This window comes from Vidua chalybeata, chromosome 12 (genome assembly GCF_026979565.1).
Source record: "Vidua chalybeata isolate OUT-0048 chromosome 12, bVidCha1 merged haplotype, whole genome shotgun sequence".
Taxonomy (NCBI): Eukaryota; Metazoa; Chordata; class Aves; order Passeriformes; family Viduidae; genus Vidua; species Vidua chalybeata.
The window spans coordinates 5,625,706-5,649,658 of record NC_071541.1 but is presented as its reverse complement, the minus strand read 5'-3'; the positions used below and the strand labels follow the sequence as shown (position 1 = coordinate 5,649,658).

General features: G+C 37.9%; 1 protein-coding gene across 1 annotated transcript in view; it reads right to left on the bottom strand.

Annotated features, from left to right (window-relative positions):
- SUCLG2 (succinate-CoA ligase GDP-forming subunit beta) overlaps positions 1-23,953 on the bottom strand; it is a 112,555-nt gene that overhangs the window by 68,635 nt on the left and 19,967 nt on the right. The window contains exon 2 of the mRNA XM_053954026.1: positions 22,560-22,701. Within this exon, the coding sequence (XP_053810001.1) occupies positions 22,560-22,701 (142 nt within the window). The remainder of the gene's footprint in view (positions 1-22,559; positions 22,702-23,953) is intronic.

Below are 23,953 nucleotides of genomic sequence, written 5' to 3'. Positions count from 1 at the left end.
AAGCTCCTTCTGCCAGCTCTAAAGAAACATCCATTCTATGGGCAAAACAGAGAAAGGCAATTTCTGTACCCTGCAGTCACCCTGGCATCCTGCAGCATATAAATAGTAAATACTGAACAGAAATAGAAAAATCCATGCAAAGGGATCCAGGGTTCTTTCATCATTATACCCAACAGATCCATTCTTGCAACTTTTAGACTTCAAAATATCCCTTGTATTATGCCCAAGCCAATATTATTTTTCTCCTCTTCAGATGATTTCATTTTAAGAGGCTGTAAAAGCAAGCAAAGACTTTTCCTTCTGTATTAGTCACAATCCCTATGATCTGACAATACCACCATGGAAGTTTCTCAGGATACTCTGTTAAGCACTGAGAAACCTGGGCATGCAAAATCACGTACTTTAGTAGACCTGCTTTCCTTGTAGGTATTAAATAGATGAATAAATCACAAGACTTGATTTCTAAAATCGTCATTCAAAAATTTGTCAGTTTTGACAGATTCTTATCAAGACATTTCTCTCTATCCTTCCCATTTCCCTAAATTACAAAAAAAAAAAAAATTACCTTTTAAAAGCCTACAGGGATTTGAAGTTTTCCTTGCAAAATAACATGCAAACCTTCCCCCCCCGCCCAGTAAAATATATTTTAAAGTTAGCAGACTCAGGCAGATCAACTGTGCCCTAAATTCTTGACTGAATACCGTAACACAATTTGTTTTAATACACTTCAGGCTCTATGCAATCTGTAGTGTTGAAGTCAAGCAGCCATTAGGAACAAGCACTGTTCTCACCCCTTGCTGCAACAATACACACACCTGCTTTCCTGGAATGTGTTCAAAATTTCTTTCTTTCTGATTATATGTAAGGCAAAAAAAGACATAAAGCCTTCTCTGATTCTAATTCTTTTATCCATTACTGAACTGCAGAGATGATTTTGAAAAAATTGTATGTAGCGTAGAATACATAAAAACCAAGGCACATATATTAGTTTTTTTCAAAATTCACTTTCAATCATAAAGGAGTTGTTGTACTTGGAGATATTCTCAAAAATGGAGCACGAAATATAAAGCCTACGCAAGACAGCAGGGAGTTCACATGGAAAAAAAGCAAGTTAATATGAATTGTTAATATGAATTGTTAATATGAATTGTAGAATCACAAATGGTTTGGCTTGGAAAGGACCTTAAAGCCCATCTTCCTCCAACTCCTGCCATGGCAGGGACACCTTCCACCATCCCTGGGTGCTCCAAGCCCTGTCCAACCTGGCCTCAGACACTTCCAGGGATGGGGCAGCCACTTGTTCCAGTGCATCACCTCCCTGATGGTAAGGAATTCTTTCCTGATACAAAATCTAAACTTTCTCTCTTTCATATCTGAAAATATGCAGCGAGTAAAGACAACTGCAATGTTACCACCACTACCTAAGAAGTGTTAACAGATCCATAATGTGACAGGTGAACCCTGCTCAAGAAGAGATTTGATAATTAACCCTTTGCCAAGCACAGTCTTTCCAACAGGCCTGCTATGCCCAGCAGGATCCTTAAAAACCATTAAAATGGAAACCAAAGCTCAAAGAAATGTGGAGGGCATCACACAGTGAAGGCTGGGCAACCAACAGCCTGCAGAAGTGTGAGGAGCAGGCCACAGGCTCAAAGGGAGAAATCTCAGTGTGCATCAACTTTAGACCCAGTTTCTGCAAGGCTGCCAATACTAGGCCAGGACTAAATTCCTTCAAAGGGTTTCACCATCTTTTGCTGCCTTGTAAAAGCTGGGACAAAGGGACCTGACAGGTGCCCATGTGCATGCACTGCTCCACTTCAAGGCACCTCACTTCTTTACTCACCACCACAGTGGTCACTTCTCCTCTTTACAACAATTTACAGATGCTTTCATCTAACAGGTAGTTATCTGCTTAATTCTAAGCACACACTGATGCCAGCTTGGCATTTGAGTGCCTGCATAAATATTTCCCTCAGTGAGGCTTTGACACTTTTCATGAAGAACTTCTTAATGAAGCTCCAAACCTAAATCTCTTCTACAGTTTGCATTTTTACCCAAAGCAATGAAAATACTGAACAGCTCTCCGCTGAAAATTCACATTTTTAGCAAAATTAACATTTCTCTCCCAGAGACAGTTCTTGTTATACAATTCTACTCTAGCTCTTAGCCTTGTATCCCTCAGCTTTTGTTTCATTGTGTAGGGCTGCACTACATACCACACATTTTGCTGTTTAGACCATAAATAAAGCAATCCACATCCAAAACTATAAACATACAAAAGAATAGCAAATCTGGCAGCATTTTGATCTGAGCCAAGCCCAGTAGGATTGAAATGTCCTTCAGTAACCTGATTCATTATCCCAACTCATTCAGTGGAATTAAGTACAAAGTTTTCAATATATTGCTGAAATAATTTATTGAGCCTCTGAAGAGAATCACGCTAGACTGGTCATTATCTGGGAAACATCTGGATGGGAAAATGATCACATTGAAGAATTTCTATCTGCCTCAGTAGTGCTAAAGACAGAAAGTTGAAAAGTATTACTTTGGAGCTGTTATTCTACATATGCCCTGGATTCCTTGCCCTCATTTAGAATCAAGACACTGATTTGCCACCCCCTGCCAAAACTAACCCAAAATACCTGACTTTTCCCTTCCCACAGCCAATGTCCACCCTCAGCACCTTCCCAACCTTCTTCACTACTTACTTACATACTTAAAAGAGGCAATTTTTAAGACCCCAGTGTTGACCACTGAGATGTAGCCTCATTTACTGAAGTGTTTTCTATTTGAAGAAGAAAATCAGACCCCACAATGAAAATAAACACTATCTCAGTTTAAAGAGAGAATCTTTTTCCAGCACAGCTTCTAACAGACACCTGATACCAGGTGTAAAAGCCAGCTGGAGAAGGAAAATCCAGTAACTGAGATGCTTGGCTGAGGGATTGCACAAATGTGACACTCAAGTTCTTCTTCAGCTAAAAGTGGGACTAAAATGATGAACAGGTATGGCTCTGGCCATCTGGAGGAGCAACGAATTTTACCCAGAATAAAAAGAAAATCCAGGAAGAAGGAACAGAGTTGGTTCTAATGTTTCCTTCTTGTTAAGTGCAGGTTAACTAAGTGGAGACTCTGGGCAAAAGCTCATTCATTTCCAGAGCTCCAGATCTAGAAAACAGAGTTATCCAAGTATGAACCAGGCCAAGAAAACTCACCACATAAAGGTTTAAAGAATGCAGGAGACAATGAAATACAAAAATGATTTGAGAGGTATCTATTTAAAACATAGAAACACTGCAACCAGAACAGCCACTTACTCCTGGAGATATTTTCCTGCACAGTTTGCTTAAAAACCTTCTAAGGAATCCTGTTGTTAGATTTCATGGTACCTAGCTTTTAATTGCATTAAAAAATCCTACTACATTAAACAGTATTAAAAGAAATATTTTAGTCCTCTGGCAATTGGTAAATATTAATTGCTGTAGAGAGATGAAGTTCCAGTTGTGATAAGCACTTGTGTTTATAACTTAATGTCAGATAAGACCAGTAATCACTGAGCCCAGGTAATAAGGGATGCATGATCATCCTCCTCCTGTTTTTGTTTACTCATCATGTGAAATAGAAGCAATTGCCAAAATAATCTAATACTGGAAAAAGGTTAAGAGCAAACCTATTAGAAGAATCCTTAAAATCTAATTCAATATTTCAGGCTTAATTACTCCATAAAAAGGCCATCTCACTGATCAATGATACACTGGTTAATTTAGATTCAATGCTGAAAAAAAACTGTTTAGAACATAGTATCAAATCTGTATTACCTGAACAAAGTCCTTTTCACAGCTTTATAAATTTACCCAACCTATACAATTCCTTCTCACACATACAGCCAAGATATTCAACATAAACCCATCCAGAACACATCCCTGACAGTGCATCCCTGACAATATTAATTAGCCCTCAAAGGAAAAGAAAATTTATTTTGGTTATTTTTTCTAGATTTCTTTGTTTTTGTTCTATGATATTTATTTTAGTATCACATCATCTGCAGACACTTTTCAAAAATGCTGAAGAAAGGCAATTTAGGGAATGTTCCAGATAAGGAGGAGAAAAAAGTCCTGCTGTGTTTTTCATAGCTTGGTAATTTTTATAGATGTTCATCTTGTGATGTATTCTTTTTTCACACCATTGTATTTAAGAGCCTTCAATTTTAGATGTTTGGTGGAAGCAAGATAATGCAAACTTTAGAGTTTCAGCTCTGAAAACTCACTGCCTATTAGGACAGGTTAAGAGAGAAAAAAATTAGGTTTAAAGTGTTCCCATTACTTATTGAACGTTAAGCCACAAAAAAATGCACAGAACTTCGAACAACTTAGTTGGGTGGACCAAACAAGTTTCTACTTGAAAGATGAAAATAAATAATGAGACAAGAGATTTTTATCCTGAGATAAGCCTTTAATTCATAAACCACCTAGAAGAAAATATTAATTATTTCGAACACATGGTAAAGCAACTGTGAAAATACATTATATCCTCGATTTTCACTAGTAGCTTGTTAGCTGAGCCATTCATGACCATGACCAGTAACAACACATGCAGCTCATGAGTGGCTCAGCCTCTCTCTGCCACTTCATTTTCTCTGTGGTTTTATAAGGATTTGTTTTTTATTATATGCAGCTACAACATGATCTGTATGAGGACACTGGACAAGCTGTTAGCTCCATTAACTTAATAATAGATTTCTGAGTGTGATTTCTTATTAATTTCATTTTCCTCATTCCACAAGAAGCCAAAATTACAGACAGCCATATGGTGCTTCATAAACAACAATTAAAAGTTATTTTCTAATTTTTAGGCACTAAAAAAAGCCCATAAAAATACATATGGTTGGAATGATATAAAGGAAATTATGCTTCGGAATGTCTAGATATGTCTAGGATGCTCCAAACACTTCCTCAGCCTTTTTCCCATTCACACACTTCTGGTCCATGCCAGCCACTGGAGGCTACAATTAATCACAGTGCATGCCTCAAAGATCACAATTAAGTTTTTTCTTCTAGAAGTGGAACTTCACAACAACAGCTTGTATGAACTGTGTAGCACAACTTGTGTTGTGACTCTGATACTCTTCACCTTTACTCACTCCATGAATTTGCTAACAGGATGGCTCCTGCCCAGCCAGAAGTACCTGGCAGAGCTCTGCCAGTCAGAGCAATGAAATCCATGGGTCGGAGACTGGACTGGGAGCCTGTCAGCTCATTGCAGGCTCCCAGTAATGTAAACTACCATGTCATTTACAGGGGCTAAGAATTCCCAGTACCTAACACAGCAGCTGAAAAACCAGCCTCCTCCAACTCATCGCAAGCCGCTCCTCTAAATGACTCCAGAACAGCCACCTCCTTCTTCCCTGCCCTTTATTACATCTTGTCTATGTGCTGATTGGAGAGCAATTTGCTCTGAGAGTGCCACCTGAGTACCTGAAGTTACATAAACTCTTAAAGTCCCTTACTGCAAAATGGAAATAAAAAACTACCTGCATCATGGGAATGGTCTTCTTACTATAACATCTGTAATGGGAGAAATTTCCTTCAGAGCACCTGGGATAACTCTGGGATAACTGCTTTTACTGCTGTCCACTACTGGAAGTCAGCATAATGGGCAGAGTTTTTCACACACACACACACACACACATATATATAGTATATTTGTTCATACATATGAACAATTTATTTTAAGTATATTTATTCACACACATATTAGTTGGTGCAATCCACTTCAGGTGTGAGTCCATTCAAACAATCCTCTGCTTCCATTTTCTTTCCTTGGTATTTCACGCTGGCATTCCCTTTAGATTTTCTAGAACCTGCAGCACAACCTACACAACTCAAGCCAAGCCAGAACATGGCACACAGTGGCAGAAAAGTTTTGGTAGTAACCTGGTGCACAGCAGGTCTCCACAGATGCTCCCTCAGTAGAAGAGCCACAACTCTTTGCCAGGATCCAGCACCTCAAAGGTAATCACATTCATTTGTGCATTTTGCCTTTCAGAATTGCTTAGAAAAGTTTTGAACTAAAATACCTCTATTTTTGCCAAAGAAGATAGATACAGTCAGAAGGCAACAATTTCCTAAGTAACCGTGGTTAAGTGCACATTGTCCTCCATTAACAGGGAATAGATTTAAGTATTTCCTGAAGATCTCTTTTTAAGTGGCCTGTAACTAATTATCTGATTAAGGCTATACAACGACACAACTATGTTTCATATTCCGAGCTGTAGTTATCCAACAAAACCATGGGAAAGTGTCCATCTTACAAGGTAATTTTGAGATTTGAATTTATGAACCAGTTCCCCCTGGGATATACAGGATATACATCTTTGCACCATTCCTCTAAGAGTTATGCTGTAATTAGCTCTCTGGCTGGGGACAGAGGGAAGAGTATTCAAATCCAATGATGATGCCTTACAGGGCAAAGCCAGAATCAGTAACATTCTTTTTGGTTGCTAATGCAGTCCCAAGTGAAAAAGAGCAAGAAAATCCCAGTGCTTGAATTTTAACAATTCCACAGCAATAATAAAAAATGGTTCTTCCTTAGAAAACCCGAATGTTAATTAATAGAAGGTTAAAGGGACATTACAAACCTTATTGATGTTTTAACTCATAACAAATACTGAAGACCAGCATTTTGCCTTTTCAGAACAGTGTTAGTAAAGTTGTCCATCTTGGTGTAGAGTCATTTATCCCAGAGTGACAAGGACATTGCAGTAATTATCAACCAGACTCATAGTTTTCTTATATTTTCCCCTAAGACAGATCAGCACATGTCCTAAACAAACCTACATTAATCTAAACCATTCCTCATTTTCTTCTTGTGCACTTCTTTATCACAACCAATTTTTTTTTCTTTGTGTGTACAAATTCCTTTGTTTCACAAGGAAAGACTTTTTCAAATCCATCACAAAAGTAACTGTTGCGATATTAATAGATTTTTCTTCAAAGTAAATCAGATGCAAAGCCTCTGGACTACAGTTTTAAAGCCAAGTATTCTGAATATATGGGAAATGAAATCTGATAAAGCACATAATAATTTTCTTTTGCTTTATTACCACTGATCTGAAACTGAACATCTACAATCACATCTTCTCTTTCAATTGACTAACACCGAAGTGATTTTCTGACATCACCTCGGTTGGTTTCTGCAGAACCAAGTCTGCATTTGTTAAAGGAATTTTGAAGCAGCAGCAACTAAATTAAGAGTAGGTCCTACTCACCTGTAGCCTGTAGAAAGGTTGGAATATCAACAGTTTCTGTGTTTTCAGCATAGGAAACATTAGGAGGCATAGACATTTAAACAAAACCCCAGCACATTACAGAACAATGGCCTGAGTAAAATTAAATTCTTTACCCTCCAGGGCAGCCTGTGTGGAACTCCCAGGGCCAAGTCAGAAAACAAAACAAGGTATAAAAGTCCCCCACCCTCAGAGCAAAGCACTCTCATTGTGCTTGTAACCCAAAAAACAAAACTGCAGGGGGACAAGGGAGCTGGCAGCAGGAGAGGAACATCAGGAATGTTGGTGTGAAATCAAGTAATTTCCCCCAGGAGTGGGCTGTTCCACTGCTCTGTCCAGGGCAGCTCTGGAGGGAAGCTCCAGCCAGCAGTGCAGGAGAGGTGTTGATAGAGAGAACAAGACATCCAAGGCTCTGACCTTGGCCACCCCGGTCAGTCACGTGTGCTCCATGCAATAAGTTTTTCATAAAGCTCTCAGCTGCCCCAGCCCAGTGAAGGAAGAAGCAGGACAACAAATAAAAGTGAAAATGAAGAATGCATTACTCTCAGCAGAGAGCTACAGCCAACCTCTGCTCTCCTGTCTAAGAAGTGAAGTGATAAAACACCACAATGACACTCCCATGGCACTGCAGACTGAGCAGGTGGAGCTGCCAATTTTCTGTTGACATCTCGCAGGAACCCTCCTGTTACACAATTAATTAATAAATAGACAAAGAAAGAAAAATTTTGCAAATGAGCACAGTTACAAAATCAGGCGCATTTCATTACTATCATAATAATTTTCCTACATGGCTTCTTACCACTCACCTAATTCACAGCACTTTGTCATCACAAATTAAAATTTAACTCTCCAATAAACAAGCTGCAAGCAGTTTGAAGTGCCTCAAAATCTGCACAGATCAAAACCACAAACCTATTTTTATTGATTATGAAATATTGACATCTGCCTTACAAAGCTATTAGACAGACACACAAATTTAAAGCCTTAAATAAATTGATTTGCTTTCAGAACTTTCTTTGGGCACACCTGATGAGAATGGGAAGGTCTTGGAGCTAATCAGTGCTCGAGGAAAAAAAATCATAGGCCTAAACTTTATAAATCATTGGTCATTCGTGCCAATCATCTGGAGGCACTGTCTAAAGGTTCTGCTTTCCAAATGCTACAGTGCAGAGTGCCTTTCCCTGCAAACACTCCCTAAAGTCCCAGAGCTGCCAGCTACAGTTGCTGCTTTTGAAACTTGGGACCATCTGTATTTGAAATGAGCATTCTGTACACAGTTATCTGCATCCCTGCCATGCCAAGACATACCAAACACGGAGTCCCAAATGTAAATGCATTCTGCCTGCATGAATGCAAGACCCAACACACTGATGCACAACACACAGACAAAAATATTTTCCTGCAAAGGGTGTGCCTTGAGTCAGATGCAGCCTGTTTATTTTGAACTTATAATATCCATTGAATTAACATTTAATATGGTAACAATATTGACGTCCACACAATAATTCTCTCAAAGAAGTGAAAATGCATTAAAATCAAATACTTTTACAACTATTTTCAACTTTTTAAATTTATGCAAAAGATAATTAATACACTTCATAAAAGCTATTCAAGCTGTTTTTCAGTTTGTGTGTTTTAAAGAATTTTCACACTCCTCCTTTTTGTTTTTACTTGACACTTTAATCTCCTCTTGTAAATATGAGCTTATAACAATAAATCATGTTTTATTTATTAAAGATATAAACAGGAATCAATACAAAGCAGGAAAGCCAATCTCCATAAAGTTTCCCTCTCCACTGACTGAAATTAGTTTTCATATGAAGATTTAAATATGCATCCAGTTGGCATTTAAGCAAGAGTAAAGATATTGTGAAGATATTTTCTCTCTTGCATTATATAACATGCTAAAAAAAAAAAAAAAAAAAAAGAAAAGAAAAGAAAAGTAGTACTGGCTTTGGCCAGTTCTAGTGAAGTTAAATCAATGACAATTCTTTAAAACATAAGTATTCTGCAATGAGGAACCTGACACATCTCAGAACTGTTGCCTAAATTAGCATCAAAGAACTCCACAAATTGTAATATAAAGCAGGGTTTTTTTACTTTTATATTCAGGTCACTTTTAGTCACAGCACCGTTGGTTTGGAGATACAAAAAAAACCACCCTTGATTCTTCTGTAAATATATTCTGCTTGGAAAAATGCCTGTATGAAGCACACCAGGGAACAGGAGTGCAAGCAGCCCACACCACCTTGCCCTTTGTTTGGATTGTCAGTTTTTCCTTTTGATCTTTCTTTGCAGTTGAGGAACCAAAAATTGATTTTCCCAGCTGAACTAAGGTAGAAAAAGGACAATGTTTTATTTAAGATCCTTCATGCCTGCACATAAGCCTATTTCTTTCTTTATATACAAAAGAAACTGTCTTTTTGTTCTTGTAGAAAAATATTTCCAAGTGGGGAATGGTCTCAGTGTACTGACTTTGGATTCATAACAAAAAAGGGGGGGAAGGTGTTTAAAAACCCAAATACTGGCCTCCTGCAGAGAAGCCCACACATCTCAGGAACCTTCCAGAGGTACAGAAGATGAGCTTCAGGGAAGCAGGTCACACTTGTTAGTTGTCTGCAGAAACCTAGGCCGCGAGCAATGTTACACTCAAAACCTTGTTTACAGGCAAAGAGAAAGCACAATTTACATATTTAGACACATAGAAAGCCAGGAATATATTGTAGATATACCCATGATTTCAACAGTGTAGTTGCTATTTTTTGGTTTTTTTTTATTTCAGATTTACTTGTTACAGAACAGGAATAAATGCTTATATGCAGGGGGAAATCCTCTATAATAACACAGTTAAAATTGTTACACAACTATTTTCTAATTGCTACCTCTTTTCCTCGTGTTAATGCTCATCCTTCCACTGCACTTCTGGGTCCAAAGGTGGACAGTTTCATTCTGGTCTAGGGCTGCTCTTCATTGGAGTTCTTTGTTGGGAGGAATATTTGTTTTGATGGCTCCTTCTTCTTCACTCTTTTAAAATGGGCTCTTTCTTCCCAGGGTCCATGCTCCCCTGAGTTTACTGTATACAGCGAATTTTTATTAAGTCCTTGAAGAAATCTGAGCTTACAAACTGCCGATCTGCTCTTGAGCCTCACAGGAAAGCTGAGGACACACAAATGCCCACTGAGTAGCACAAGAACCTCCTGTCAATTCCAGGTTTCCCAGTGCTTCTCTTGACTACTCCAGCCTTTTTAATCTCTTTTTTTCCCCGTGCACTTGGAAGAGTTCCTACAGCTTTGCCCAGGTGTTTCATTAGAATCAATTCAGCATCTGACTTGTCACACAGGGCAGTTCAGAGCAGTTTTCTGGACAGCACAGTAAATTCTGTGTAATTATGACCCAATGGGCTGCAGTGAGGCCAACCACTGCTAAGCTGAAACCCAAGGAGTGCAAGCTGTGATTCTCCTTAAGATACATGATCAGCTTTTAGAGCTTGGAAAGAGCAGGGAGAGTACGTAAGACAACCAAATTCTAGTATCCAACAGGGCACTCTGCAGTTAGTTAAAGACAGAGAGAAGTACATACATTCAATTATTGATAGCACTGCCCTGCTTAATTAGAAGCCTCCATGCCTTTCTTTCCCAGTCCTTTGAGGGAATGCAAACATCCTACCCCCCCCCCAGTTCTGACAGCCTGGCATTTGTTTCTCAAGCTCCAATCACCACCTCAGCAGCAAAGATATAACTATATACATTAAACTTCATGTTTTACAGGTTTCATAGCATTAAATTAGCCTAGAAAAATGAATATAAAAGCAAGAGTGAGCTTTTGGTTTGGCAATCAGCATTTGCAGGAAAGGATGTATCTCAATGTGATGTGGAAACCAGGAAAGCTGTTTCATTTAGGCTTCCTGCAAGTTGAGCTCTGTGGGGATTTTGAAGGCAGATATTATGCTTGGAAATGGAACTCTACATATTTTAATGGAATTGCACAGTCTAAACACCACAATGAGTGAGCAGTCATATCAAACAGTGGAATTTGGAGCTTTCCAAATTACTCACATATAAACTGAACTTTTCTGGGTAAAAATGTAGAATTGGAATAAACACCACCTTTGTTTGCAAAGAAAGAGAATGTGCAGCTGATTTAAGTGCCTTGAACCTGTGTTGAACCTACAAAGGGACTGACACAAGAGGTGAGTGAGTACATCTCAAATGGCCACACTCTTCATGCACAGTGCTGTTCAGCACCTTCTCAGCTTCAGACAAGCAGGACTGGGGATCAAATTTGTGCCAAACTTGTCAGAAGATCTGTACACCACATCTGTACACCAGCTCTATAACCCTGAGTGTGTGGGTCCAGCCAGTCTGCCATTTAAATGACAAGTGTGTGACCTAAGCACCATCCCAACGGCCCCTCCTATGAATCCTCAAAAACAGATGCTCTGTGTCATCCTGAGAACTGTGAAGCACTGGTTAATATTTCATTAACTTAAGGTCAGCAAGCTGCTTTGCCACGTCAGAAAGCCCACTTCTCAGCTTCTGCAGAGTCATGGAATCGTGTCTGCCTGGCTTACAAATCAGATGAGGTAACAGCTGAAAATAAACCTCCAGTAGATTACTCCTCTTCTCTGTGCTGCTGAAAAGAACACCAGATTTCGTTGAAATGTCAGATATACAATAGGCCAATCTTTATTTAAAGGCAACACTTTTGCATGATGTTTTGTTCATGCTTCTGCCATTTCTCACATTCCAACCTTCTCACTTCAAGATCAAATTCAGAATCAGTGTCTAAGGCAGTATAAATCACATTTGTATAAATTATGGTCACAGTTTACTCTCAGAAAGCCTCCTGCAGTATAAGTTACTTAATAGTACGCAAAAGAAGAAGGCTCTAAATAGATAAAACAATTTATAGAGACAAAAGAACATATAATTAACGTTGCCCTACCTGCTGTTAACTGCACTAATTGCATCCTTTCTGACATCGAGACATCTTCAGTGATATGCAACTCATGTTCAATTACCCCTGAACCTTGGCCCTTAAAAGTCTCTCTCTAGTATTCAGTTTGACTGGTTTATTTTGTTTCTTTAGCAGCAGAGAGATTTCTGAAGGAATGCTTACTCCAGTCTGTGGAAGTCCAGACTTCTCACTATTTACAGGACACTAAACATCAGAAACTCATCATAAAGACAAGCCATAAATCAGAACCCATAAATCAAAATTGTGAAAAGAGTCACAAAGCTGCATAAGCTCAATGACACAGGAGTCTCATCTTGTAAACCAACAACATAAAATATGAAAATACATTAATTATTTTCATCTTAAAACTGTAAAATAACTTTTCTATACAAACATCTTTAAACACCTAACTTGGCTTCCTATGGATCGAAAAAACCAACTAAATAAATATTATCTGATATGCACTTCAAATAGGAATGTCACTCAGAAGATAAAATAAGCAAGTTATTTATAGTATACATTAATTATCATATTAAAATGGCAGATTACTTTATGGCATGAGACATAAGCCTGTATTTCATGGGGGGGGGGGGAAGGTTTCATAAGAATAGTTTTTCCTAAGATAGTCAAATTTGTAGCACTCAGCTTCAAGTCTCTCTCATTCCACTTTTCTTCCAAAATATCCAAGCAAAAGGCCAGATGTGGAAAGGCCAGTGAGAAAATCAACCACACTGAACATCTAATGAGCTAAACCCAAAACCTGGGTACAAGATTTATCTGTGGGAACAAGAACAAGAGGGGGTGTTGGACGTGCAGACATGGCATCAGGACTGTCATGAATAATCTTCAGTGGGGACAAAGCACAACACACCAAGATAAGGAAAGCTACTGCTAAACTGTACAGGTGAATAACTGGAGGAATAGAGGGGTCAAAGACTTGGCAGGAGGAGAGGGAAGTGCAGTGCAGCAGTGGTGAATCTTCCCAGTGACTTTATATTGTTAACTGTTTATACAGCAAACTCTTCTTGGTTGCCTTTCTCTTCTCTTTCTCCAAAACCCCCAGGGCTGCTCTTAAGTATTTAGAACAATAAATAAATTTAAGATTTATAGCCTGAAGTTTAGCTGTATTCATCTTACTCAGGTGAGCAGTCCAACTAAGCCCAGGGGAGGTGCAAGAAAAATGTTCCCCTTCATAATGAAGCATGGAACAAAAGCTGACTTTAACTGTAGGACCAGGGAGAGTATGCCACACAGAGGTAAAATTGTCAACTTCAGATTTTTCTTAATAAAACAAAAATCACTTAAAATAAGAGCATAGCTAACTTCTGGAACTACCCTGAACATGATTCTGACTAAATGTTTTTTTGTGGTGACATTCTCAAGGGTTAGAGCATCATTTAAAATATACTGTGATGCAGAGTCAGATAATATCTCCCAGCTGAATCCAGCAGGGTTACAAAGACATATTTTGTATTCATAAATGTGTTGAAATATTTTACTATTCTTGAACCGCAAATATTTGAAGAAATGTAGATAAACATATTTTAAATTCACAGCACTTTCTCAAATATGAAGTAGCAGATTAACAAAATGTCAGAACATCCTTAGCTTCAAAAACTGCTCTACCATTTTAGGTAGAGATTATCTACCAAAAAAAATAACAATCACAGCCTCTTATGATCATACTTCTCAACTGCTGATATATTCAACTTGTAAATTACTCCCGTCTTTAAAGATAAAACAAGCTCTTGCAAGTCATCCTAACCTTTGCAAAATAGCAGTTAATATTACCTCATTGACTGGAAGAGGCTGAGGAGGAAATAGGGGATGGGAGTCGTGGTATGGAGGCTGGATGCTGGGTGTTCTCTGAGCTTCAGAGTTGAAAAGTCAGTTGTGAGAGATTCCTGGCTTGGTTCCAAACTATGTGCTTGCATAGCAAATGTACAAACTAATATCTTTACTTGTCAATCCAGCCCATCCTAAACCACCACCTGGTGCATAAAGACAAAAGGTATAATAAATTTAACAGAAACAATTGACAATTTTTTTTTAAAAAAGCAACTTTCCCAAATAAATTATATATAGCAAGTAGATAACCAGCAACAGTATCTTCCTGCTGTACCCTGTGTCACTTGGGATCAGGGAAATCATGACAATATCAATTATAAACTACCCTATCTTAGGACTGCCATCATTCCTTAGATTTTATTCAACATGATTGTGCTACTAGTCCTTCTACTGGAAAGTTTAAATGAAAAACAGGCATAAGCATCAAGTTTGTATTTGAGACCCCTATGCATGGGATTATCCACTGGGACTGATCACATAGAAGATGCAGCACCACACAGCACAGAGTAACAAACAAGGAAAAGAAGAAAGACAACCAGAGAAGAATGAAACTTGCTTTCAGTAATCAGGCCCTGAACATTTAGAAGCTGATGGGCATCTAGAGAGTGTAGAAGGAGTGATTTCTCTCCTTTACACAGCTGCTAGTACTACAGAGAAAACATTTTTGTTTAGTATTCCATACCTTATACATAAAGTGTGTCTAATGGTTCTGATTTTATGCATAAAAAAATGAAAATTTCATGCAGCTGCTTCTCAATTACGCATCTGGTTATTGTTCTGCAGCTGCAAAACTACCTTGAAGAACCATAAAATATGGTGTGACAAGAGTGGGATAAATACCAGCAGTCATCTTGTTCTCTCCTTGTAAAACTTTGCATTTTTTACCACCTGATAAAATTCCTGAATCAAGAACTATAACTTCTGTTGCCTCCTTCTTTCATAAACAAAAATTCAGTAGGGTACTTAACACAACTGAAATTTCCAAAAGCCCACACTGTGGTACACATTATGTTTTGAATTCAGTACCCCATTTCTAGAATATTTTTGACTCTGTGTTTTACTTTCAAACAGCTATTTTGGTAATTTGATCAGAAATCCAACACAGAGAACAATAAGTCAGCTCAACATTAGTGTCAAACATCTGAAATGAGATTTTGATTTGTTAGCCCCCAAGCCATTACTCATATTACTATAAATCTATTGAATATGAAGACATTTGGTGACAAAGTTGGTTATAAAATATCCAACTAATGTAAGCAGTCTCAAGCTTGCATTTACTGACTCACACTCAGCATGTAATTCTCTAACAAAGGGAATAGATAAGAAAAACAAAACAATTTCTTTTTTCATAACAATGCATTTCAAAAAAAAAAACATTTCTGTAATTCCTCTGGAGGCAGAGGGTCCTGTAAAGTATTTTCATTTCTAAAATATTAAAAAACCCACAATTTTTAAGTTAACTTGAAATAAAAAGGTTCAACTCAAAACAAAACAATACCCAGTAGTAAGCTTTGACAAAATCTATTATTAACTTTGGAAAAGAATAAAACTCAAACTCCCAGTCAGAGAAGCTGGAAGTTTCTCTACCTGTTTCTTCTGGCACGCAGGATGCAACACATGTGGCTAGAGTAAAATGCAGCAAACCCTGGATGCGGGGAAGAGATGATGATGTCTAGCTCCAGATCAGAAGGCTGAAGGATACTTTTATTAAAACTAAAATGTATTATATTAATATACTATTTAAAGAGATACTATACTATTCTACATACTTACTTCTTACTTACCTATCAACTAACTAACAAACTTGTGACTCTGCTGAGAGCCCGAGCCACAGCTGGATGCGACTGGTCAGTGAACCCAAACAACCTTCACCAGAATCCAACCCAGCAATCACTGCAGGTAAACAATCTCCACACCACATTCCACATGGGGAAAACAAAGGAGCAGAGATAAAGATTGTTTTCTCTTCTTCTCTCTGTGCTTCTCCTGAGGGACAGAATTATGTCTCTCTGTCCAGAGAATGTGAATGTCACATGTGGCCATTACCAACAAATGCATGTGTGGTTCCACAGCTGCCTGGTTCCCACAGAAAACACAGAGGTGCCAAGGCTTTATGTGGAAAAACATTGGTGGAATGAGACAAGCAGGAAGGCAAAGACAGAGAGCCCTCACAGGGCCTTGCGCTGCTTAAACACTGCTGCACATAAAAGTTTTGCACTTCTCTGCCACCTCTGTGAAGCAGCTTCTCAGCATGAGACACAAAGGGAGGAGGGAAGCAAAGGGGAGGGAGCACAGGCTGGATTATGAGATTCAAACCCAACCAAGCCACACACACAGAGGAGAAAACAGCACAACTTTAGGGCTCCTGTCCAGGGGAAAGGTCCTGTAGCACCAACATTCACCGAGTGTGAAACCCTCAAATGAAATGGTAATTCCACCTTGACTGTGCCTTGTGCAGTTCAGCTTCCAAGAGAGATTAAGCTAAAGCCCCAAGAAGCAATGTGTGAGAAAACCAAGAATGTCCATAAAAATAACTACCATGCAGAGCTGCTTTATTCCTGGTTTGCTCTGTAGCTGTATCACAACAAATTCCCCAGGACTGTCTACCAAACTCCCTAGCACAGCACATTTGGTGAACAAATCACTGTAACACCTTTCCTAGCTCCTCTGATTTTCCAGGACTGATCTTTTTCATCCAGTAGATGAGGTAAATAAATTGGGTCACTGACACATTAATTACCAAGCCTCCTACAAAGGATTACTTTAACTGCAGCAAACAACATGTTGCCTTCATAATTTTTACTCTACTTCATTATTTTCATCATTTTCAGACACAAGTGAGAATCTTAAAGCTGTTTGCACAACTCTGATACTTGGGGATTTTTTCCAAAAATCAAATCACTGCAACAGGGACAAACGGAGGAAAAAACCCATTATTTGCAATATTATTTGATAATATTTAAATATCATTTAAATGATGGTTAGCAATCAGTATTTCCCTTCTGATCATACACAGAAACATTACCTTCTATGATTGCCAAGTCAAGCAAATGTGGGTTTGAGCAAAGCACTTCAGCAAGCAAAAAACCAGTATGTACACAAATGGCTTTTAGCAGTACACAACTGCTAAACATGTGCTCTACCTATGCTAAATAGGGTAACAACTGACTGTTTAGCACAAGAAAAAAGGTAAAAAAAAAAAAAAGGAAGAGGATTTTCTCAATCAGAAGTCATAAGGTGGGAGAAGGGCTGAAAAGAAAAGAGCAAATGAGCACAGGGAAGAGAAGGCTCTAAGAAACAACAGGGAACTGAACAAGGGACAGAAAGAGAGTAAAACCACAGACACTGACAAATTTTGTGGAGCTTTGAATTGATACATTCAAGGGATGCCTATGAATACTGCAAATAATGGAGTATTAACAGGTATTTTCTATCATTGAGAAGTGGCTGAAAAATGCAGATTCACTCTAATTTTATATTTCATCCCTCTGACAACACAAAACCCATTAAGTGGAACAAAGAAATACTTATGCTCCGTAACACTGAACATGGTCCAAGGCAGCTCATCCATCACCAGTTTTCTATAAAATTTAAAAGATTGTTTTCTAAATACTTACCCATCTGAGAATAGGATCATATTATAACTTACATATAATAACTTACAGCATTATTTTGCCTGAAAAGAACAGTTTCAGAAAGCTATAATTTAAGTCTAAGGAACTTTAATAAAAGCTGTCAGAGAAAATAAGAGGACTTGTGGGAGAGCTGTTCCTCACCAGCAAGCAAAGTTCTGTGCTCAGTTCCCTGGAATGCTATTGCAGCAACACATGATTTTTTTCAACAGATGCAGAAAAGGATAACCTGAGTGGCTCTAAATAATAACTAGTTATAAACACAAAGTACATGAGGGTTTTTGAGAAATAACTTATTATGCACAGGTGAAAAATTATTACTTCACAGCAAAGCATAGAATGGAAAGAAATATGGAAATCATAGAAATGCTGAAAGAAGCAATTCTGCGACCTATCCTGATGGACAGAAACAGAGAGGAAATTAAATCACATAAGCAACCTCATGATGACAGTAAAAAATGATCAGGTAAGTAGCCAAGATTCTCAAATAAAATTTTATATAGAGGGCCACTCTGTACAGGATACTCATAGAAAAGCTCTTCCTGGTATAACAAAAAAGGACCTGAATTCACATTTCAAATATCCTTAGAAACATCATGTTCGAGGATGTTTTTAATTTTCCCAGCATAAAAGCTTAAATTAAATCCAAACTGCATTATCACCAACAAATTCTTCATGATCTACACAAAAAGGACACTACCAGCTTAAAGGTCAATTTTTGATCCCTTCTAAACGTAAATTGCTTTCAAGTGGTTTTCACAACTAGTACTAGAGAGGTGGATTTTCAGATAAGGGATCTAAAACAGCATCTAAAAATGCAGCCTTCCCTTTAAATTAAAAAACCATGGGAAGAAAAAAACTTCAGGAGCTGAGATAGGAAGGAGACTGGTGCTCACATGACCAAGAACTCTTTCAATATTCTAAAAAATGGTAAATAATAGGTGACAGGTAAATGACCTCGTGAAAAGATGCTTCAATAAACCTTTTCTGTTCTTTATAAAATACATGTTTACCTCTCCAGCCTGATAGAAAAAGCACACCTTCAGTCCAAAGCTGAATTTTATGAGTTCCCTCATGCATAAGCAATAGAAATAGGACATGCAGAGACTATATTTTGTTTTATTTTTTTTTTTTAAGTAGAGTGAATAAAAACCTTGCACTCAATTGAACTGCATTTCTCTGTGATAGAGTGTGAACACTGCACCTGACTGATTCCTAAATGTAATGAAACACTCTAAGTGGCAACAGGCAGCATTCTATTGCTTTTGTTAAAATTCAGAAAAAGAAACGCATGCCAAGTTCCCAGCATCGATTTAGGACTGTCAGCAGTGCCAGCCACCTCTACGTTCTCTACTGATCCAAAGAGCCAAATGACAGGGCACAGCAGCCCCCTCCAGCATAATTACAACCCCTCAGCACTGCCCACCTCCTAGCTGGAAATGATGGGTCCCTTAATAACTTCTCCATCAGGCAGAGCACAAAGAGCAGAACACGAGACTCAAGGGCTTCTGCTGGAGGAGCCCAGAGCAAACCATGCCCTGAAATGATGCACAGTGCACAGATTTTCCTTTCACAAATGATGCACAGCCTATATAAGGATTATTTCCTTAGGTATTGGTGCTACAGTACAAGGAAAACAAGGAAATGCCTTCTCTGGCTAAACAAGTCCTAAATTAAGTGAGAATTAGATCAGAAGACTTGTGAGTTAATACAAGAACAGCCACGTGAGCTTGTATTTCAAACAAAAACTTGGTTCCCAAGTATTTTATTTTTTTTTTTTTCTATTAAATAGTTGTACTGGAATGGTAAGAACTTGTTTACATATTAAGTTTCTTCAGAGAGCAGATAAAGCAACAGCATACTGTGCAGCAAAATGGGACGTCTTTCCTCTCTTGAAAACCAAGAACTTTAACACAAACCAGAAAACTATTGTGACTGAATTTCTTGGCACTCTGTAAATATTGCCTTCTCTACAAAAGTTAACACTGGGAAATTGCTTAGCACATAGAAGGCAATGAATTCCTTGGGGCTTAATTCTGTATTCTTTATTGTGTACAACTTCTTTTGAAGTCAATATTAGTGATGTCATGTTAATTTTTCTTACATCTGCCATTCTTATCTTAGAAGGGGAAAAAAAACCCCAATCCTTTAGTTCCATTAAAAATTCCTTGCAGACTGTCTTTTGTGCAGTTTTTTGAAAGTAATTTTGAAAGTATCTGAGGAAAAATAACATTCAGCACATATATTAATAAAAATAGAGAGAAACAGAGGAAATGAGCAAAGTGTAACAAAACTGCTGATACAGAATAAAGGCAAAACCTTTCAAGAAGACATGCTTTAACACCTTCCTGACAAGTGAAGACAGCAGCAAAAAATCATCTCATCTCTTTCCACTGCATCAACAGGAAATCCAACAATAGCAAAACTGGTGAGCACAGGCCCTGCAGCAGTAAAGACAGCTCTGCCAAGCACAAAACAGTTGGTGAAATTGTGAAATTAAATTGTGAATTCCAGACTTTATGCAGACTTCCATGACAGAAATTCCTATCCCCTTACCTGTACCCCTTTATCACACACACAGACCCATATGAGTTATGTAATGCTGCAAGATTATAAAGGAAAATTCTTGTTTCTCCTGTATTCCTGAGGGCTACAGTAAGAATTTCTTTTCAGAAGAAAAATACTGAACCTTGGACTTTCAAGTTTTGAGAACTTTATCCTGTTTTTATCTTTAAAATATGTTGACAAGCACCTTTTCTTGTTTGAAGAAGCCAAAGTGAAGGACAGCTGCAATGTGGCACACAGCACCTAAAACATCAGGTTTTTGAGCAGGACTTGGCAGGGGAGGTTGGCCTCTCCCCATATTTTACTGCAGAATGCCTGTCTATCAACAACATGCCCAAACTGCCTTCACTGGTCATTTTATTTTATAGTATTTCATGCCTCCTGTAGGCTGAAGTTTCCTGTTTTCCCATATCTTTTTACTTTGTGCAGTTGCATATTCAGTTGCAAATTGTGCAGATAACCCTGAGTGACAGAGCCAATATTAATCTGAGAGATCATAAAGAACATAAACCTGGCAAAATCTTGGAACAACAATGACCACAGCAGCAAAACTGATGTTCTTGATTCTTAGTTTTCAAAGTGCATGTTAGAAGTACAAGGACAGCACAGCACCAGAATGATAACAAGGATGTTGTTAATTATTAAGTGGATCAATGGAATGTGAGTCATTCCAACATGAAATAGATTCCACACCATAAACCACAATTCTTTCATGCTCAGTAGTGCACCACAGCTGAATGCAACTACATCAAATGAAGAAAGGTATCACTAAGTTCACTTTCTGAAGTGCTAGCAAGCCCACACAATTAAAATAAAATTTACCTGATAAAGTTGCATGAGCAAACGTTTTTGGTTCTGGATTTTGGTTATTTAAACAGAGTTTGTCTGTTGGTTTTTAATAGATGGATAGTTCTGTGATTTGAAAAGCAAGCAAGCTACAGAGGTTATTTAAAATAAACTTAGCATCATAAAACAGAGGAGGTTCACTGCTTTAATGGAGTAATTTATATCTCCAAATAGTCATAGAGATCAAGAACAGCAATAGTTATTGGACAGGCCAATCCATTTATGAGTTCAATCACGAAGAGGAGAGTTTAAGTGCTGTAAGACTGGTGATAAACCTGCCACAGCTTCAGCTAGCATTCCTTGATTTTCTCAGATATCCAGACATGTGGAAACACTCCAATTTCATGTCCCTTGCTTTATGCCCGACTTTGCCATTTTGTACTGCTAAATGACCATAACACTTGCATTTAATTTTTTGTTTCAGGTATATTTTCAAATATACTGATTGTCATAAGAAGGTTTTGATCACTGAAAAATGCATCACCTTAATGAAGTTCTAGAGATTGAACAAGCCATTATGCTAATGCTACTCAGCTACTTGAGCTCTGATGAGATCTTGGATATGAGTAAGTTGTGTTAATTTACCTTCCAGTGTGCAAAACTGAAATGCATTTAACTAAGTGGCCTGTGCATTATGTAAAGCATAAACCAAAATACCTTCCTGTTCCTACACAATTAGACTACAATAATGTCTGGCCTCTGGCATTTTGATATTTGATATATCAACAAAAGCTGAATGAAAAGAGGAAAATTGTACAACTTTAAAAAGTATTTCAGTTAGAACAGATTGACAAAGTACTTTAACACTTTCTTTTTAGAGAGAAAAGCTATTATATAAATTCATTTCTGACCCACATTACTGTCATTTGTTCACCACAACAGAATGAGGGTGTTGTCAGAGAAACAAAATATAGCTCCAGAAGCAGGGTCTTCTCTTCAAGTCATTGTCACATCCTTTTGTGATGATACATCAACTCACCTTTTCTATTTCTTCATTTGGACACACACTTAACAAATATCTAAGTATCCTTTAAAATGGAGAGGCCACAACTTTTTCCTTCCTTTGCTTTTTAATAGAGGGAATTTTTGTTTGAAAACAGCTTTTTACACAAGTTCATTTATTTCAGATCCTTAACTTACATCAAGTATACAAAAAAAAAAATTCTCCACAACTATTCATGACATTCTGAATTATTATAATGTTAATTAAAGAATTCACGTCACATGCTGCATGCAAAACATTTGAGAAATAAAGTTCTAAGTATTGCCACTATAAACTTGTTCATATATAAAATTGAGCATATATTTATGGTCTGGATGAAATATCAAAGCTTTTCAGTAAGTGTGAATTTAAAGACTGTTTAAACTTATTAGAAAACAGATTGCTACCCAGTGAAGCAGAGTCCTCCCATTATCAGTCAACTTACTCAGTCTCTGAGCAGCCTCCAGGGCATCATTTGCAGAATCAGCTACAAAGAATCTCTGAACTGTAACCCCATGGTCTGCCATTATTTTTTTGCTTTGGTACTCCTGCAGGTTGAGCCATCGTCTGGGGGTTAATTGAACAGTCTAGAAAAAACAAGAGGGGAAAATAACATAATGCTCATTAAGAAGAGTTCATGAGACAGCCCACTGAGCTCATCCACCTTGTGGTTATCTCAAACCAGCAGTTAAACAACACCCAGAGAAAAGGTAAAATACTTATTGATTTACCTAAGTGCCTTTTCTTAACATTTGTGCATCCCAAGTGTTCTGAAAGCTACAGGTATTTTTTAAAAGCTACACAAGGCTCACTTGGCCAGACAAAATGTCTTGCATTTAATACCAAGGCAAACATGGCTTGAACTCCAAAGTCTATTTATGTTTTCACGTTTTCCTTTGCTATAAAAGTAGTAACAGACTCTTACATTAAAACAAATTCAGTTTCATGTTAAATATCATTATTAATACATTTCATCTAATCCCTCCCTATAAAATTATTTCCATTTATTCTCTGCATTTCTTGAAGCATATCTGAAAGAAAAACAACTGGCATGGAATTAGCATTATTCTGTAAGAAACTATACACTAATACATGTATTTTCAGCAGTCTGCTGTCTCTGGTTTGTTTGTTGTGCTTCTAAGCAGGTTTTGTTGATGACACCAGCACAGCCACACCAACCATGCCAGGCCAACAACAGCTGGTTATAATAATTAAAATAATGAGAATAATTAGAATAATTCCCTCTTCATTCCCAACATGCCAGTTTAAATGCCCCTGTGGGAATATAAACACATCTATACCCTGTGGTTACAAAGACACTGCAACCTTACACACACAAAGACAACACATTTGCTTGTCCTGGCAGGAAACCTTGAGACACTACAGAAGTCACAGGGTCTTTTCTGAATGGTTTCAAGTGCGGACACATTCTCCACACAGGATAAATTGATTCACACAAAAGCAGTAATTAAGGAGCTGGAGCTGACTCCTGGCAATGGTATAATTCCATTTTGTGCCAGCCAAAGATGCTTTTCCCACATGGAGACATGAACTGCTGTCCCCCTGGCAGCCAGCCACAGCCAGTTCTTGCTTTCTCCTGAAGTAAGGAACACAGCGTGCCAGGCAGTGCTACGTATTTAGAAATGCTGGACAAAGAGGATTATTTACTACACTTTCATCCCTAACAGCATGATAAAAAAAAAATTTCAACCTAATGCAACTTTATACCGAAAACAAAAACCCTCCGTGCTAAAGTCTCTCAATAACACACCCTCTCACAATACTCAAGGTTTACAGGCTGAGCTGTCTCAAAAGCAAACTCCCATCTGTTCTATCCTC